This window comes from Gracilinanus agilis, chromosome 1 (genome assembly GCF_016433145.1).
Source record: "Gracilinanus agilis isolate LMUSP501 chromosome 1, AgileGrace, whole genome shotgun sequence".
Lineage (NCBI taxonomy): Eukaryota > Metazoa > Chordata > Mammalia > Didelphimorphia > Didelphidae > Gracilinanus > Gracilinanus agilis.
In genome coordinates, this window is record NC_058130.1 from 735,109,420 (window position 1) to 735,129,504 (window position 20,085).

General features: G+C 41.0%; 1 protein-coding gene across 2 annotated transcripts in view; it reads right to left on the reverse strand.

The window, feature by feature from the left end:
* RNF126 (ring finger protein 126) overlaps positions 1-20,035 on the reverse strand; it is a 32,106-nt gene extending 12,071 nt beyond the window's left edge. For both annotated transcript variants that reach the window (XM_044658678.1, XM_044658677.1), the window contains exon 1: positions 19,961-20,035. In XM_044658678.1, the coding sequence (XP_044514613.1) occupies positions 19,961-20,035 (75 nt within the window). The remainder of the gene's footprint in view (positions 1-19,960) is intronic.
* Positions 20,036-20,085: the final 50 nt, after the last annotated feature.

Here is a 20,085-nt window from a genome sequence, read left to right on the forward strand (position 1 = left end):
ATTATCTAAGTCATTATTGATTTGAGAAATAAAGATTAAAACAACTTCGAGATACCATCTTATACCTAACAAATTGGTAAAAATGATAGAAAGGAAAAATTACAAATGTTGTAGGGGATGTGGAAAAATTGAGACATGAATTACTCTTTTGGTAGAACTGTGAACTGATCCAACCATTTTGGAGAACAATCTGGAATCATACCCAAAGAGTTATCAAAATATATATATAAAAACATACATAAACACACACACATACCCTATGGCTCAACAATGCCACTATTAGGTCTGTTTCCCAAGGTTATCAGGGAAAAAGGAAAAGAACCCTTGTGCTCTAAAATATTTATAGTAGCAACCTTCATGGTGGCAAAGAACTGGAAATTGAGGGGACACATCAATTGGGAATGACTGAATAAGCAATGGCATATGATTATGATGGAATATCACTGTGCTATTAGAAACAATGAACAGGCTGAAAACAATGAGATTTGCATGAAATAATGAAGAGTGAAACGTACAGAATTAAGTGAATGTTGTGTACAATAATAGCAATATTTTTTGAAGAGTAACTGTGAATTACTAAACTATTCTGAGTTACATGAATATTCAAATCAACTACAAAGGCCCTAAGAAGAAAGATGTTATCCTTCTCCAAAGAAAGAACTGACATGCATGTAGTTTATGGTTTAACATTATGTATTTGTTTCAAATACTGGCTTTTTTCTGGTGTGGGGTTGGGAGGGGTCAGCTTGGAACTCAAACATAACAAAAAAATTAAAATATCAAAAAATATATTTGTTTTATGATATGTATGAATCTCTGGGAGGGGAAAGATATAGTAGGAAAGGTGACATAGAAACAAAAGTATCAACAAATAGTATTTAAAAAAATAAGTCAGAGGCAACATGGCATAGAGTATAAAGAAAGAACCAGTCCTGGAATCAAGAAGAGTGAGGCTTCAAAGAAGCTGAATAAATGCTGAATTAATGGAAAGAAAACACCACCAACTACTTGGATAGGCAGTGGAGGTATGACTATCTCATCTGACAGAGAAGCAAACTCAGGATTGGGAAGATTAAAGAAGCCTCCTAAACTTCTGGATGAATCAGGATTCCTAATTATGAAATCATGAAGTGAGTTATAAACTCTAAAGGCACATAAGAGTCCCTTACCAAATGTTTACTGAATAAAGCACTAGGTAAACATATTCTTGAAAAAAGTAAAACATGACTATTAAGAACACCTAATCAAATCCATTCACTTAAATACGCACACAACTCGCAGGTTTGGGGCCTATATCTGAAAGGCACTAGGGAAACATGACTTTAAAGCCATTTACTTAAACAATGTCCCCACAAGGGCTATAATTTGCAAATAAACTGCCAATTTGCACTAAAGGAGTTCTCCACATCAATGAAATCAAAAAGTTCTGACCAGTTTCACCAACTACAATCCAAGGGAGCTCAATTTTTGATCCAAGAAAACCAAGAAAAAACAAAACAACTAAGTAGTCTAGAAGCCCAGGGGCCAGGGATGGCCCAGAAAAGATATTGCTAAATAGAACTTAAAGCTTCTTCCTTCCAATGCAGCAAGCACCAAGGGGAGCCACTCAATGGACCTGAAACCAGCAGAACAAGCTCCTACCCTTACTAGTGGTGTGACCTTAAATTTTCCCAACTGTAAAAATAGGGCTTCTAATGCCTGCTTGGTTTCTTTCATAAGATTGTCTCAAGGACCAAATGAGAAAATGGATTTAAAGCATTCTGTGACTACAAAGAACTCTATTAACATAAGGTATTATTATTAGGAGTCTGAGAAAAAACAGATACAAAGAAGTTTACAACCCACAATCACACAATTTTATCTTGACAAGTTTTGGACTTGGAGAGTTTTACGTGAACTCAAGCACTCTACAAACTGCAAAGCACTCCATTTTGTTGTTATGATTCCTATGGAGTGGTCCTTCTAGTCCACATACTTGACTGGTGCAAAGGAATGTTAACAGAAGACATGGCCCTTCAAATTCAGACTGGGTATAGATGTGTTCTTTGCATTACAGGACCAAAATGCTTCCAAAATACACAGCTGCACAAGCTAGTTCCCTTAAGATGCTAATTTGGCAGTTCTAATGCTCAAATCTCCAAAGTCAGGGGGTTTACACAATAGACTGTAGCCAGACCAGATGAGGCTTTCGAATGATTGAGATTAAGTTTTATGTCTTTCTGTCCCATACATTCCTTGAAATTGCTATTAAAACTACCTACTCCAGCAAAATTCTGAAGTGCGAACCAGATTATTGATCGAAAGAGTGTCAGTAAGAAATTTTTAAAAAGTGACTTACTTCCTGCATCCTGAACCTTTGAAATGCACAAAAGTCAACCAAAATCAATAGGAAAGGTCAACAGCAAAGCCAGCAACAGCATTGGCAAACAAACTCAGACTTCTAAGCAGGACCAAAAAACCAGAGGCACATGTAGTCTATAGGGCTCTATTGGCAACAAAAATGGAAGGCTCCTAAAAAGACTCAGAAAAATCAGAAAGCCCCAGGATATAGTAGTGATCAGAGAGGCAAGGAAGTGTTCAGAATGGAACAGACAGCCCAGGTTCTAAGGTCTCTAAGGATCCTGAAGAGCCAACAATCTGAACCTCAAAAGATCTAGGAGGCCTGAATCCTGGGAAGCTGAGGTCAGCACAAGAACTCAGAGTAAGACCAAGCAGGGTCACACCAAAAGTACAATAGAGGATGGAGCCAAGTCCTTGCAACAAAGGCTCAATTCAGAAACTAAAGATAAAGAGATAGTAAATCAAAAATACATGAACAACATTGTTGATTTAACCATCCCCCAAAAGGAGTAAATAACTATAAAAACTTGCAAGCAGTGACTCAAAGGATTTTCTTCAAGGTCTACATGACTACCTAGAAGAAATGAAGCAATTAAAAATAAATAAATAAAAGCTCTGGAAAAAAGATTTGGAAGGAAAATAAAGAGCTTAGAATAGAAATTTCTTACACAAGTAATAGTCTCAAATCAGGCAGAACCAAAAATGGTAGAGAAGGCCCTTCCTGACCTATCCCAAATTATCCTCCCCACATCTTTGATATAATGCCTCAAAACAAATTCTAATATAGAGCAACAAAACCCACAAAAAGATGAGGCAAAACAAAATTTCAGCCCAAGACAACCTAGAAGGTTTGTGAAAAGCCTATTACACTGGAGAGGGAGTGGAAGATGGGGAGGACTAGGGCAAGTGAGCACAGGACTTGGGGGTGACAGTGGCAACACTTTCTGCAGCTCTAAAGACAACTGGTCAGAAGATTATAGGGTCCTTTTGCTGGCTATGGGTACAGGACTCTATTGCAGTGCTCATAAAGAGATCCAGGTCACAGTCCCAGGGCAAGGAGCATTAGCACACTAGTGCTTGCAACCACCAATGGGGAACAGGGGACCTTGGTCACAATGTCAGAGCAGAAAACAGTGCTTATGGTTCCCTATAGAGTGATTCCCAAAGTGGGCGCCACCGCCCCCTGGTGGGTGCTGCAGTGATCCAGGAGAGCAGTGATGGCCACACTTTTTTTTTGGTATTACATTCTATTCTGAGTTCAATAAATAGTTTCATAATTTCCAGGGGGCACTAAGTAATATTTTTTCTGAAAGGGGGTGGTAGGCCAAAAAAGTTTGGGAACCACTGCTCTAGACCAAAGCACAGGCCAGCAGAATGTTAAATATGCCTCTCATTAGATCATACCACCTTGAAAGAACACAAGTGACAGACTCTTTAAAAAGAGAACAAACATAAGTCAACTCTATGAGAAAGTAAGAAATATTAGATAAAAAATAAATTCAAAAGACTGAAAATCTATTAGAAGAAAACAAGATATTTGATATAAAAATGACAAGGAAAAACAGATCATGAAGTAATAATTTAAGAATTAATAATTTCCTTAAAATCATGATTTTAAAAAATCCAGTTGATAATATTAAATGATATATAATTGGGGCCTTGTATATCCTCAGAAGATAAGTTTCAAGACTACCATGGACAGCTGAAACTGTGAATATAATCGAACACCTGTTACTAACCAGGAGTAAATGAATCAGATTATTACCAAATCAGTCATAAGGGGTTACAACTGCACAGAAGTACCACTACTCTAGCACTTTTGGTGCCAATTATTACAGTAAATAGGGGCTTTCTTAAACACAAGCACTGTGATCACTATAGGCAGCCTGGAGGAAAGTTTTGCATAGAAGTGTGGGTATGGGGACAAAGAGAGATGAGTCATGTACTGGCTAGTGGACTTTCTCATGTTACATCCTGTACTTGCTTAGCAGGCAGTTTGGGACTTATAAACCTTTATTTTTTCTAGAATTTTCCCAAAATTTTCAATTTTTTCCCCTATGGCTAACTACAGGTAACTAAACTGGCAAATATGGGGGCTACAATGAAAATAATGCACAGATCTGTAAGAACTAGAGGGCAAAGTGAAGATCAAGTCCCATGCTTATAAGAGCCAAAATTCAAAGTTCCCAAAATTAAATTTTTAGAAATACTGCAAACGCCCAGAAATAAATTAGTCCAAGTACCAAGGAACCAGTCAGGATCACATAAAACCTGGCAGCTTCAACTTCAAGGAAGAAAAGTCCTTGAAATATGATATTCCAAAAGGCAAAAAGAGATACTTTCAAGCGTTTCTGATGAAAGGGCTGAGCTATCAATATAGGAATTTTGAAATACAAAAAATAAGCCAAGAGAAACCCAGAAAAGTAATTTATTTGAGCAACTGGAAAAGGCTATGTAATAGACTGTATGTCTTTAAAGGGTAGAGTTAAATAAGAAAAACAGGATGAGCTAGTACTATTCTGACCATTTTAAAAGGTGAAAGAAAAGGAAGGGAAAAGGAATATATGACACATGTGACAACTCCCTGGAATTCATTATTCACACTAATGAGGCCCTCTCTGTCATGTAAAAAAGAGGAAGCTGATAGAACTTGCTGTTTTCATACTTCAGATATGTGCTACAAAGAAGACACAAAACATGGAAGAACAGGTAGGAGGAGGCATCCAAAGAACTTCATTCTTAGCAGATACAGACAAAGGAGGGTTAAATACTTGTGTGCTCAAACAAATTTCATATAGAAATCCATCAAACCCATCAGAGTAAAATGAGACAAATCAAAAGAACAATTTCTACAAGGACAACAATACTGTAAAGGAAAAGGGTGACTTAAAAACTGATCAATGCTTCCAACCAATGTTTCCAGAGGATACAAGACCTCCTAAGGGGTGGATTCAAGGCACAGAATGAGTCATTTCTGGCCTAGCTACTGTCTATATTTATTTTGTTGGAGTATGCTTATAGGTTAAAGATTTTTTTCTTCTTTCAGATGATTTTTAAATGGGGGGAGGGAGAGGGAGAGGGAAAGAAGGGGAGAGAAAGAGAGGAGGGGGGGCGGTTCAGTGAAGATTTGGGGTGGTGGTGGTAGAATAGTGATACCAAAGGGGATCAAAGAGAATAAGTTGCAAAGAAAGTACAAACAGGTCAGTTTTTAACAGAATCTTCTTTTTGTTTAAATTCTCAATAAATTCTAAATCACTATTAAGGAGTCTCAATTTTCTAACTTTTGTGCATGTGAATCTACAGCTCCAATAACTGTAAACTCTTTAGTGATAAGAAGGTTGTTGAACCTCTGAAAAAGTAGAAAACAAATGCCATTTACTTTGACCTCAGAGGTGAACCCCTAACCTAGCCAAGATAAAAGAAAAGAATGCTAGGTTGAGGATCATTCAGCCTAGGGAGGGGAGTAAAGGGAGCAGCCACTGGAAGCTAGGCAGAGAGACTCTCCCAGTCCCTGAGACTTATAACTTAGGCATCTTCCTCCTCTTCGCCCACCCCAGCCCATGTCCATCTCTTGTATATAGCCTCTTCTTTTCTCTGGAACTGCAATGACTGGTCCAAGGCCTCATTGCCTCATGCCTGAACTGTTGCAATGGCTTCTGCTTGCTCTTACTACTTCTAGTCTCTCCTCACCATAGTCCATCCTCCATTTAACTATTAAAACAAACTTTCTAGAGTGTAGGTCTGACCATAGTACTCTTTCTCCTAATCATTAAACTGCAGGGACATCCTATGGTCTCTAGGAGCAAATGTAAAATCCTATGTTTGGCTTTCATAGCCTTTCACAACTTAGTTTCTTCCTACCTTCCTAGTCTTATACCTTATTCCCCAATATTCTTTGTGATCCAGCAACACTGGCCTCTTTTCTATTCCCTTAAAAAAACAAAACAAAACAAAAAAATCCTTACCTTTGTTTTAGAATTGACAATAAGCATCAGTTCCAGGCAGAAGAGCAGAAAGGGCTAGACAGGGGGGTTAAGTGACTTGCCATACAACTAGGAAGTGCCAGGATCTCCTGTCTCCAGACCTGCATCTCTATCCACAGAGCAATCTAGCTGACCTCATTTTTGCTTTTGCTTAAACAAGACCCTCCATGACCTGACTAGGCATTTGCACTAGCTATCTCCCATGTGGAATTTTCTCCTTCCTCATCTCTTCTCCAGCTTGCTTCAAGTCTCAACTAAAATCCTACATTGTACAAAAAGCCTTCCTGATCTCCCTTAATGACTTCCCTTGGTGACTATCTGCGATTCATTCTGTATGTAGCTTGCTTAGACTTTTCAGTCTCTCTCATAAGATTTTGAGAGCAGAAGCTGTTTTGTGCCTACCTATGTATCCCTGGCACTTAGTGTTTGTTGACTTGACAGACTTCGTTAAGAATCAGGAATTGCACAGGTCCATTCTAGCTGAAAGCCAACTTCCTGAATCCCAAAAGTTCGCTGAGATTGTTCCTTCCACATGGCTTCAAGCACCACCTATGACTGACTATGTGACCCTAGATAAGGTACTTGACCCCTTCGTGATCTAGGCAATCCTTTAAGAATGCAGAGAGGATGTGTTGACCCTTGCCGGTAGTGTGAATGTCTTAATCCATAGTTCCCTATACCAATGAACTCATGGGACTACTCTCTATCCCAACACTATGGCATAGTGAAATGAGCTAAAGGTTTAGGTTCTGAACCAGCATAGAAATTTATTGTCTGCATGCATGACCTCAGGCAAATTAACTCCTTTCTCTGAGTTTCCTGTTCCATAAAATAAAGAGACTGGGTTAGATGAGCTCTAAATTCTCATTCAGATCCAGTTCCTGTTGTTCCATAAAAGTACAAATCCTATCATTCTATGAACATTCCTTTGGCTTCAGGCAAGATCCTTTCTAGAGAGTCTGGGAAAACAAGATTTGCTAGTCTGTGGCAGGTTCCATGTCTCCACAGGGAAACACTATCAATCCTATGCCAAGGACAAGTTAGCACAGCACACAAGGCAACCTAGTTTTCACCAGAGTTCTTAAAAGGTGAGGGTACCTGCCAGCCAAGGTAAAAGCCACACAACTGGTGAGAGTTGGATGTCCTTGTGTGGTTGCAATTAAAGACAAGCTGATGCTTTGGGAAGAGGCCCTGACTTGGCTGAAAATAAGCTGCTTCAGCTGTACCAAAAGCGCCCTAGAGGGCAGCTGGGTTGCTCAGTGGATTGAGAGTCAGACCTAGAGATGGGAAATCCTGGGTTCAAATCTGGCCTCAGACACTTCCTAGCTGTGTGACCCTGGACAAGTCACTTCACCCCCACTGCCTAGCCCTCACCACTCTTCTGCCTTGGAACCAATACCCAGTATTGATTCTAAGAAGGTAGGTAAGGATTAAAAAATAAAAATTTAAATTAAAAAGCACCCCAGCAAGCACTGTGAGCAGGGCCTGGCACTAAGGGAGAGGGAGAAAGATATATTTTTAAAATCAATTCCATGTAGTAAATTTCCACAAGTTTTCCTAAGTTATATAATCAAACTTATCCCCCTTCCTGCCCCTTCCCTTCCCACTCCAGTGCTGGCAGGTGATTTGATCTGTATTATACATGTTTTATCATGCAAACATATTTCCATATTATTCATTTTTATAAGTGAATAAAAACCAAAACCCCAAAACATAAACCCAAAGAAGTGAAAAACCACATGCTTTGATCTGCATTCTGACTCCAACAATTCTTTCTCTGGAGGTAGATATCATTCTTTGTCATAAATCTGAGGGACAAATAACTAACCTGTGACTAGGTACTAGGCCTTCTTTGCACTCCCAATGGCTGTCCCATGACCCACTGGGACTCAGCTGGCCCCTCCATCTCAGGTGTCTACTTTCTCTAGCCTATTCTTTTTCACATAGCTGTCCCATGTAATACTTTTTTGTTTGTTTGTTTGTTTTTAAACCCTTGTACTTCGGTGTATTGTCTCATAGGTGGAAGATTGGTAAAGGTGGGCAATGGGGGTCAAGTGACTTGCCCAGGGTCACACAGCTGGGAAGTGGCTGAGGCCGGGTTTGAACCTGGGACCTCCTGTCTCTAGGCCTGACTCTCACTCCACTGAGCTACCCAGCTGCCCAATCCCATGTAATACTAATAAGGCACAGGTAGGAATGTCCAGGTCACTTCCCAGCTCAATCAATAAACACTTATTAAGCACCTATTATATGCCAGGCACTGTGCTAAGTGTTGGGAATACAAAGAGGCGAAAGATAGTCCCTTCCCTCAAGGAGCTTTTGTTTTATCTTTGTGTGACTCCTTAATGCCTCCGGAATAAAACACAAAGCACTAAATCTGATTTTAAGGCTCTTCAAAATCTGCTTCTAACTTACTTTTCTAACCTTATTTTACATGGCTCCACATCCCAGCCAAAATGGATTACTTGCAATTCCCCCCTACTTCACACTGCATCTCTCGACATTGAGCATTGGCTGTTATCCATACCTAGAATTTACTCCATTTTCCAGAAGCTTTCTCAGACCCTCCTAGTGCTTTCCTTTCTCCTTCAATCAATATTCCCAAACCTAATCTTAATCTGTCCTTTGTCTCCATCACCCCTTACCCTATAATATACAGGGTATCCCAAGCCTCGTAGTGGCCTTAAGCTTATTAAAATTTATTTGGGGTGGGCGAGGGGGGAGAACCTCCTCTTGCAGTTAGGTGGCTCAGTGGATTGAGAGCCAGGCCTAAAGACATTAGGTCCTGGCTTCCAATACACAGTATTGATTCTAAGATAGAAAGTGAGGGTTTAAAAAACACAAAACTTATTTGGGAATAGATCATACTTAAAAACAAACAAACAAACAAACAAAAAAAAACTTATCTGCCATCTTAGAATCAACATGCAGTACTGGTTCCAAGTCAGAAAACCAGTAAGGGCTAGGCAGTGTCTGATGCCAGACTTGAACTTAGGTCCTTCTGATGCTAGGTCTGGCACTCTATCCACTGAGCTATTACCTGCCCCTCTCTATGTCTTTTGACAAAAAAAGGACACCAGTGCTCAGGCTATCCACCAGCTGTCCTTCATTTCCCCTGTGACTAGTCTATTTTCTTTTTCAATTACATATTTTCCTAATAATTTTTATTCTAGTTCAATATCTTACACGGCCCTGTGTAGTGTAAGGGAGGTTATTGGAGCTGGAAGGAATTTTAGTCCATTAACCCAACCTAAGGAGAAGTCCAGGAACAAATTCTAGTACTTCCACTTATTAAATGTGAATTATTTTATCAGTCAGACCCCAGAAAAGTCCTTTTCTCTGCTCTGAAACTCAGTTCTAAGTCCCCTTCCTCCTGGAAAATGCCATATACACATCGCTATATCATGGTCTGGACATTAGTTAACTAAGCAGGAGTTACTCAAGTTCTCTAAGCAGTAGAAGCAATAGTTGGAAACTGCAGACATCATGGTACAATTTGTGGTGGAAAATGTTAGTCAGATCTTGATCTAATCCCAGTCCTGCTTTTAACTAACTGTGTGACCTTGAACAAATAACTTTACCTCCCCAGGCCTTACTTTCTTCATCTCTAAAATGAAGAGGATGGACTAGGTGACCTATAGGTTCCTTCAAACTGTAAATATATGACTCTACTGTCTAGTGAGGCTATTACCAATTTCACACAAATGAAAAAGAATCCAGCCACAAAAAGGAGGTAAAACACAATATAAATGAACTACTATATCTGATTTTATCCTAAGAACCATCTTGAGGTAGACCACATTCATTTTACAGATAGGAAACTTGAGGCCCAGAAACAGGAAGTAGTTGTCAAGACTAAATTACATATAGTCTTTGGCTCTGCCAGGTAAGCTAGCACCTTATGCAGTACTGATATATGCTAACTAATTTGGTCAGCCCTGTGAGGTAGGTGCCAGTATTATCCCCATGTGTCCAAGTACACACTGTCTGAACTAGAAGAAACCTAGGAATTTCCCTCAATTCCTCCTTATCTCTCAGCTCACCATATTCAATCCATTGCCAAGTCTTGCCAGTTTTACATCTCTTGTTTATAACCTTTTCTCTCCTTGGATGCCGACAGCACCTTGATCCAGGCTTTCATCACCTCTTACTGCAATAGCCTGCTTGCTGGTCTCCCTGCCTTGATCTTCTCTGCACTCCAGTCTACACTCCCCTTAACTGTCAAATGGATCTTCCTAAAGTGCAGGTCTGACCATGTCACCATGTCATGAATAGGGATTCAATAAACTCCAGGGGTTCTCTGTTACCACCAGGATCAATATAAAACTCCCTGTTTAGCATTCAAAGCCCTTCATAACTTCATCCACTCCCACCTTTCCAATCTCCTTCACCCCATCCCTATTATTCTGGGATCCAGTGACACTGGCCGTCTGTTCTTGAACTAGATACTCCATCTCCTGCTGTAGGCATTTTCAGCTCTTTTCCATGCCTGGAATTCTCTTCCTTTTCATGTCTCCTGGCCTTCCTGACTTACTTCTTAATGATTGGACCTTCCCTTTGTTGATCAAATCCAATTCATATAGTTTGTACAGTCATTTGCATATAATTTCCCTCCATTAGACTTGTGAGCTCCTTGAGAGAAGGGGTTGATTTGCCTTTCTTTGTATTCTCAGTGCTTAGCACAGTGCTTGGTACACAGTGGGTGCTTAATAAATCCTCACTGACTAACTTGGCTAGCAGTTTTGGGGCAGCTTGGTGATGTAGTAGACAGAACACCTGTCTGAGTCAGGGAGACTCATCTTCCTAAATTCAAATCTGCCCTCATATACTCAATAGCTGTGTGATCTTGGGAAAGTCACTTCACCCTTTCGGCCTTAGTTTCTTCATCTGTAAAGTGATCAGGAGAAGGAAATGGCAAACAGCTCCGATATCACTGCTAAGAAAACCCCAAAATGGAGTCACAAAGAGTCAGACATGACTGAAAAACGGCTGAACAAAGACTAACTTGCCTAAAGTCACAAAAGTAGGAAAAACTGGCAATCTAGGAAAAGAAACAAGATTTATGAACCCCAAGCTCATTTTATTACATCACAGGGCCCAATTCTCCATTTGTTAAGGAACAGAAGAGTGTACACAATACCATCCTAAAACCAATAGGCTTTGCAGCCTGCTCCCCAACTACACTCTCTGGCCCATTGACATGGTGGGCACCATTCATGGTCAAACCCCAAAGAAAATCCTGTATACCTCTATTATGGTCTTTGGGAGTTGAGGGGAAAACCATCAACTCTCTTTAGGAAAGTTTTCCCAGTCTCAGTACTAGATAACAGGACTCCAGTGACATCCCATCAGGTTTACAGCAAACCATTGTGTAGATCACATACTATCCATGAGGGAAGAGACTCTGTGGATAATACTCAGAAACTTAGAGTTCATCCAGTTCAAATCCCTCTTTTATGAGGACACTAAAACTCAGAGAAGTGATTTGCTCCACTACAGGAAATAGTGATTAGCAGGGCTATGATTCAAACTTAGGTACTCTGACTACAAATCTAGTACTTCTAGTACCCTTTGTATACCATGTTGCCCCTCTTAGCAAGTGACATTACAGCCTCCATTTAAAGATCTCTGGGGGGCAGCTGGGTGGCTCAATGTCTTGAGAGCCAGACCTAGAGATGGCAGGTCCTAGTTCAAATCTGGCCTCAGACACTTCTTAGCTGTGTCTGTCACTTAACCCCCATTGCCTAGCCCTTACTACTCTTCTGCCTTGAAGACAATACACAGTATTGACTCCAAGACAGAAGGCAAGGGGTTTTATTTTCAAAAAATAAAGATCTCTGGTTTGGGGACCTCATTATCTCCTGAGGCAGCCCACCCAGCTTTTGAACATTTCTCACCATTATGAGTTTTTTCTTACATAGAACCAAAATTGACCTCTCTGAAACTTCTAGAGGATTTAACACTGTTCAAAGTACTTTCCAATACTTTCATTTGAATCTCACAACCACCCTGAGTCCAGTCAGTTAAGCACTATCCTTGTTTGAAAGAAAAAATGGAGACCCAAAGAAGTTGAATAATTTGCCATAGATCACATATTCCTAATATTCATCCTTACTTTAGAGTTGGAAAGGATCTTGCATCATACAGTCCATGCCCCTCAGTCTACACATAAGATAAGCCCCCAAAGGTTCAGAAACTTGACCTAGGACCGGCAGGTAATAATAAGTAGTAAGCAGCAGTCCTGGATACTCAATCTCAGGCACTCTGATTCTAAGGCCAGAGCTCTTTCTACAATGTGTCACCACCATGTAGACACTGCAATTTCCACCCATCCTTGGACTCTTGAAGGAGAACTTCATTAATTTGGCCTCAGTTGACTCATGACAAACCCAGACTGCCTACAAAGAAGTAAAATGACCCATGTAGAGAATAAAGTTGGTGGAAAATCCCATGCTCTAATCAAGGATCTAGCCAGAATGACTGATGCACTCCCAGCCTGGGGGGAGATAGGTATTCCAGTTCCCTTCTTCCCCACAGAAAAGATAATGTCCAGGACTCTTCCTACAACACCAGGTCACATTTATCTGACAATAAAGGGATTTTCAAGTACTATACAAACACAAGAGATTATCTGTCCAGAAAACTGAAGGACAAGTAATTTCTGATTGACAAGGAATCTTCAAATACATAAGCCATAAAAATGTCAGCTGAGTCAAAACCCTTTCTCTACAGGCCATGTCTGCAATACTACCTAAGATTAAATACTCACCCTGAAAGGGGCTCTCTCTTTTGGGTATTCCTTAATTCATAGAATAAATGTATTCTGTACCTTCCATCTGAGAAAGTTAGTTTCTCATAGGACTTCTATTTAATATACTTCTTCCCTTTAGAGTCTTTAACAGCTTCAGGGATGAGGAGAGACAATGAAGAAGAGAGGGGAAAAAAAGGCTGCTCTAAGCCAGATCCTATGAAAAAGAAGTGGAAATTCCCCAGGTCTTGAAATTTTTGGCTATTCTTATCAGTCAGATCACAAATATTCATTTAATGTCTAATGTGTGCAGGGCACAGAGAATACAAACTGTGGTGATGGTGGAGAATAGTCTTTCCTCTCAAGGAGCTCAGTCTACATGCAAAAAATGATGTACAAACAAGCTGTATACAGGATAATTTGGAAGCAATCACAGAGGGATTAGCATTACAGAAATAAAGTGGGATTTTAGTTTGGACTTAAATCAAAGGGACAGAGATGAAGAGGGAGAGAATTCCAGGCCTAAAGGGGAGACGGGGATTTGTGCAGTAATGGAATTGGTATTTTACTTATAGGAAGAATACTTTAACAGTTAACAAACTAATAACAGACCAAACCTGTTTTAGAATTTGACTTGAAAATTGTCATTAACCTTCCTTCCATTAATATAGGTTTAGTGGAAAAGGGATTGGGATTGGAATCAGGAACCTGGTTCAAACCCTGCCACTTCATAGCTGTGTAGCTTTGACTACGTCACTTAACCTCTCATTTGCTCTTCTATAAAATATGGACAATATGAATAGCCCCCAAATGAAAGGGTTGCTGTGAGAATCACAGTGTGCATGATGAAACCAAAGTATTCTATATCAAGGATTATTATATATACACATACATCACCTACTTTCTTGTCAAGGTTTCCCCTTCCTCATGCCTTACTTTTCCCCTAAGAAAGATGAACAGCTGCTTGTCTTGCCTCCATAACTAGAGACTGTAAGTCCGTGGCAGGAAAACTGTCTTAATACTTCATTAGGCTTCTAAATGGTCTCCTGAATAATAAAAACCACTATTTATATGATGATTCAAGGTGTGGGAAATGTTTATATCTTACTTGGCTCCTCAAACTAATCCTACGAGGTAGGTGCTATAATCCCCATTTTACAGATGAGAAAACTGAGGTTCAGATAGGTCATCGATGGCTAACATTTTTAAGGCCCTGTGCCATGCCCTGCCCCTGGCTGTGTGCAGTGTCCCACCTGGCTGGCTATGCTCAGATATCAGGACCATGCAGCGCCACACCACCCCTCTTCCATGTTCAGAGGCTGGGTCAGGCTTTTGGCTGGCCAAGCCAGCACTGAGCTCCACCCAGAGAGAGGCTCAAGTGCTGCACCCCTGAACACAGGTGCCTACGAATGCCACAGAGGTCTCTGTGTGCCATCTTTAACACATGTGCCATAAGTTCGCCATCATGGAGATAGGTTAAATAATTTGCCCAGAATCATACAGGTAAAGTGTTTGAGAAGGAATTCAAACCCAGATAATCCTGGTTCCACATTCAGTCCCTCTACCTACTATAGCAAGCTATAAATCTTTCATCCATCTTCCTAACTGATAGTCCTAAAAGCACTTTTCTTATCACGCACTTTGTCAGATCAAGGAAACTCTCAGTGACTCCCTAGTGTCTCTGTGGAGAAACACCAATTCATTCCATCTGGCTTTCCCTTGACTTGGCAGCTCTGATGCCTCCCCCAGACACCCTCGACATTCCAGCCACACTGGCACAAGCTGAAGGTTCTCACTCACCCAAGGCTTGAGACCTCTAGTTCCTCTCAAAGGTCAGCTCAGTTGCCTTCTTTAATGAGAGGCCTGACTCGCCACAGTACTGTGGTACCCATTCTAGTCCTTGAAATGACTTTGTGCTAAGTGATCTCCATTCTGTCCCCAACAAGAATAGGACCCCTACTGAGTTTTCCCTTCTAGTTCTCCTCACAAGCCAATCTCTAAGGCTGAAGCTAGACTGTATCCCTCCTTATTCACCTTCAATGACCCCTTGCTACCCTTTCTCAAGACCTTCCATGATTTGCTCTCAATCTACTTTTTCTTTATCTTCTATTACTACTTAACTTCATGATTCAAACAAATTAGCACACTCTAATTCTCTGAACATGCCCTGAACTAAAGTTTACATTTACCTTTGCCTAGCCTCTATCCTATTTAAATCTTACCTTCAAAAAATATCACCTCTATGAAGCTTTTTCTAAGTTCCCAAACCAAAAGTGAATCCTATGTCAAAGTCAGGAACTTGTCTAACATGGCAAACAATCAGTAAATATATCAGTTCAACAGGAATATATGTGTCATGTTGGTGGCGGTAAGGGATAAATATAAAAGTTTTAAAAATCCAATTACTTTAATTATGACATAAAACATGTCATTTGTTTCAACTCTCATGGTGATGACTTTGCAACCTATTCAACTTGTATTGGCACCAACACAAGAATCATTTTGGCAAAATAAAAAAACAAATTGTAGATTAAAAGAATTAAAGATATTCCTAAATATTTTTAAGATTTTAATTTTACATTGATCTAATTTTTTTTTAATTCTTACCTTCTATTTTAGACTGTGTATTGGTTCCAAGGCAGAGGAATGGTAAAGCAATGAGGGTTAAGAGATTTGCCCAGGGTCACATAATTAGAAAGTGTTTAAGGCCATATTTTAACTCAGGACCTCCCATTTCTAGGTCTGGCCTTTAATCCACTGAGCCATCTACCTGACCTGAACTGATCTAACTTCATAGGCTAAAAACTTTTTCTTAGAAACTAGACTAAATATCACACAGTCATCAGTAAAGCATTCCACAGATCAATTATTCTTTTAAATATATTCCAAAAAGAAAGATGGACTGAAATATCACTGTTTAAGAGGTGGGTTTGTTCCTCCATGAGGTTGTTGGGAATCAGGTCATTTCTTGGAAGAGGTGACTACCAGCAGCTCAAGCATCCTCTCTGAACAAAACAAAAGTGATTATCATTCCTCCTAAGGCCCAAGCCATCTTTCTTCCTAAATTCCCAAGTTGTGTCAACGGCATCAATTTCTTTCCATTATCCATCCTCTCCCTCATCCCTATTTCTCCACCTCACACGACCATCATCTTAGGTCAAGTCTTCATCGCCTCTTAAATAAACTATTACAATAGCTTCCAGTCCCTCCTTTCTTCAATCCATCCTTCACAGAGCTGTCATCCAAAGTAAAGGTTGATCATGTCACTCCTTTGCAAAAGAAGCCTCAGTGGCCTCCTACTAGTTCAAGGGTAAAATACAAACTATTCTGCATGACATTTTAGTCCTTCAAAATCTGGCTCTAATGAATAATGAAATGTTACCCACCTCCCAAAGAGAAGTGAAGGACTCAAGATGCAAATCAGACATAATTTTTGGCCATGGCCAATTCAGGAATTTGTCTTGCTTGACGATACATATTTGTTACAAGAAGTATGACTTTTTTCCCTTTTTCAATTGGGGGAGATTATGGAAAAGAAACAATCACTAAGTATTTGTTAAGTACCCACTATGTGCCAAGCACTGTGCTAAATAAATGCTGGGCATATGAAGAAAAACAAAATATTAAATAAAAAACAAAGCTTGAAATGGAGGCACAAGATAACAATGAACATGTTACTTCTATAGATCTAATGATTATAACTACTGAATGGTGTTTTAGTTAACTATTAATTAGTTATTATATATAACTATTAATTACTTATTAACGGGTTCTTATTCTGCTTTTTTTCTTTTTGATGCCTGGGAGTTCTACTGGCATCTTTGCAGCAATTCTTCACTCTAATGGGGAAAATAATATACAACTGGCTACAAATAGGATGTATAAAGAAATGGGGATAATTTGAAAGGGAAGATGCTAAGTAGGACTGGGAAGGCTTCTTGTAAAAGATGAGACTTTAGTCAGGGAAGTCACAAGGGAGAAGTGAATATTTGTTGTGTTTGAGAATAGGCAAGGAAGATCATTTGATCACAGAGTATGGGGAGAGAAATAAGGTGTTAAAAGACTAAAAAGGTAAGCAGGGGGCAAGCTTTGAAGGTTTTTGTTCATTCATTGGGAAAAAAAAGTTAAATAAAATTTTTTTTAAAATCTGGCTTCTGGGGGCAGCTGAGTAGCTCAGTGGATTGAGAGTCAGGCCTAGAGATGGGAGGTCCTAGGTTCAAATCTGACCTCAGATATTTCCTAGCAGTGTGACCCTGGGCAAGTCACTTAACCCCCATTGCCTATTCCTTACCACTCTTCTGCCTCAGGGCCAATACACAGTATTGACTCCAAGACAGAAGGTAAAGGTTTTTAAAAAAAAAAAAATCTGGCTCCCAAACTGGCCTCAGACATTGCTAGCTATCTAACCCCTTGACAAGTCATTCAGTTCCAATCACCTAGCCCTCACTGCTCTTTTGCCTTGGAACAGATACTTAGCATTGATTCTAAGATGGAAGGTAAGGATTTAATTTTTTTTTTAATTTGGCTCCCTTTCATCTTTTTAGACTAATATCACATAATTCCTCTTACTATACTGGGTCTGACCCAAGCTTGCCTCATGGCAGTTCTCCCTGTAGGTCCCTTCATCTCCTCCCTCAATGCTTTTACATAAGCTAGTGCCCAGAATTCTCTTCTTAGACATCCATAGCTCCCCTTCAAGTACCACCTAGTTAGCCTTCCCCGATTCTGTCTGTGCTGTCTTATTTTGCCCCTAAATGACTTTTTATTTACTTTACATATAATTCATATTCACTTATTCACATATATTAATAATAGCTAACATTTACATTCGGATTTTGCATTTGCCAAGTACTTTTATATTATTTCATTTTCACAACAACTCTATTATATACCTACTATTAATATTCCTATTTTAGAGATGAGAAAACTGAGTCAGAGAGAAGTTAAATTGCTTGCTCAGGATCACACAGCTGGCAAGTGACCAAGGCAAGATTCAACTCCCAGTACAGGGGTATAGTCACTATAACAATATCTTTTACTGCCAGTAGAACATAAACTCCTTGAGGGCAGAGGCTGCTTCGCTTTTTGATCTTTGCATTCTGAGTGTCTAGCACATTTCTTTGTCCATAATACATAAATAATAAATACAAAAATGAACAGATTTGCAAGATGCTGAAAGGAAAGAGTACAGGAAACTGAGTACTCCCCACTTTTTGGAGCTTAAGCTCAAAGAAGAAATACATTGATGAATAAGCCTACAAATTTCATTTCTTATCTATCAAGTATTTTCTGGGCTTTTTATTTGTCCTCTTCCTAAAGAAATCAATCTTAACAGTATGGATCAGTGACGACACAAAAGTTGGTTCCCAAACAGAAGGGCTTCTTTGATTCTATGCTCCCCAGAAACACAATCATCTACCCTGAGGGTGTCTCCTGAGCCTAAAAGGGCTATTCAGCCAATCCTATTGCCAGGAATAGGAATTCACAGGGATTTCAGATGGGTCTCTGAAGAAATACTAGGAAACAGTAACACATTTGTTTCAAAGAAGCTTAGCAATTATTCATACCCTTAACTTTTCTCTACTTCAGATTTTTAAAAGCCAGGGCATTTATGAAGGGAAGCCCCTTCTGAAAAAAAGAATGGCCTTTAAGGGAATCTGGGGGAGGAAGATAAATCTTGAAGGCTTTTCTGGAGTCCTGGAAGGTGAGAAAGGAGAGTTCTCCGTGGGGGAAAAAAAAAGTCTAGGGATAGGCAGACTTCACACTTGTTTCCCTAAGCATTCCTGGAGACTGATTCATCTCTTGTCCTTTGGTCCATAGGATATCAAAGAAGACCAACTCACCCATGCACTGGAAAGGGAAAGATAGTTCTTGAGGTGAAGTGTGAAGTACACATATTTTGGGGAAAGGACAGGAGTCACCGATTTCTAGGCTCTTTCCTCTAGATACCTAATGCCACCCCTCACATCTCCTCAGCATCTGAGGCAGGGGTTTCCAGTACATACTCAAGTTCAGTACTTCCCCAGGTGTCCATTCCCTACTTAGATGTTCCTAACCATCCCCACTCCCGGTTTGCTCTCAATCTTTCCCACATGCCTTCCGGGGGACCCGAGAGAAGAACTTAAGAGGAAAAAATGTAGTCTTCGGGTGAGACGTGGCTTCCAAGGGAGCAAATGAGAAGACTGTGGAGGACAGCCCAGAAGGGGAAAACTGAAGAAGAGAGGGCAGGCCCGGACGGGGAGAGAGGAGAGGCTTAGGGGGCAGGAGGGGCCTGGGAGAGAGGGAAGGGGCAAGCCTGGGGTGCGGGAAGGAGGGCAAGCTTGAGTTAGAGAGAGAAGGCAGGCAAAGAGGAGAGAGGAAGGGCTAGGGGTAAGAAGAGGCAGGCCTGGGGTGCGGGAAAGAGGGCAAGCTTGGGTTAGAAAGAGAAAGCAGGGAGAGGAAGGGCTAGGGGGTAAGAAGGGGCAGGCCTGGGAGAAGAGGGACAAGCTTGGGGGAGGGGGCAGGCCCGGAAGAGAGAAACTGGAGCAGGCAGGTTTGGGAAGGACAGGCCTGGAGAGGATGGGAGGGCAGACCGGAGGGGAGAAGGCTTGGGGGGCACGTGGGAGGGGAAGGTAGGACCTGACCAGGGCAGAGGAGATAGCGAGGGCAGGCTCGGGAGTTGGGGAGGGCAAGCGGGGGTGAAAGAGGAGGAGCGGGCAAACCTGGAGGTGGCGTGGAAGGGGGCAGGTTTGAGGTGGAGAGAGAGAAGGCCGGGAGGAGAGGGTGAATGGGGAAGAGGAGAGGCCTGCGGGAAGGCAGAGGACTCAGGCCTACTGGGCCCCAGCCCGAGCACTGAGGGGCGGCGGCCCAGTCCCCGGTGCTGGTCCTAGTCCCCGGCCCCTGCGCTCACCGGCAGCCGCGGGGAGATCTCGGCCGAACAGCAGTGGCAGAAGTACCGTCCGGGTTGCGGCGAAGCCTCCGCCATTTCCCTTCCCCCCCCACCCCTCCCCCCCAGGAACCCCAGCGCGCACGCGC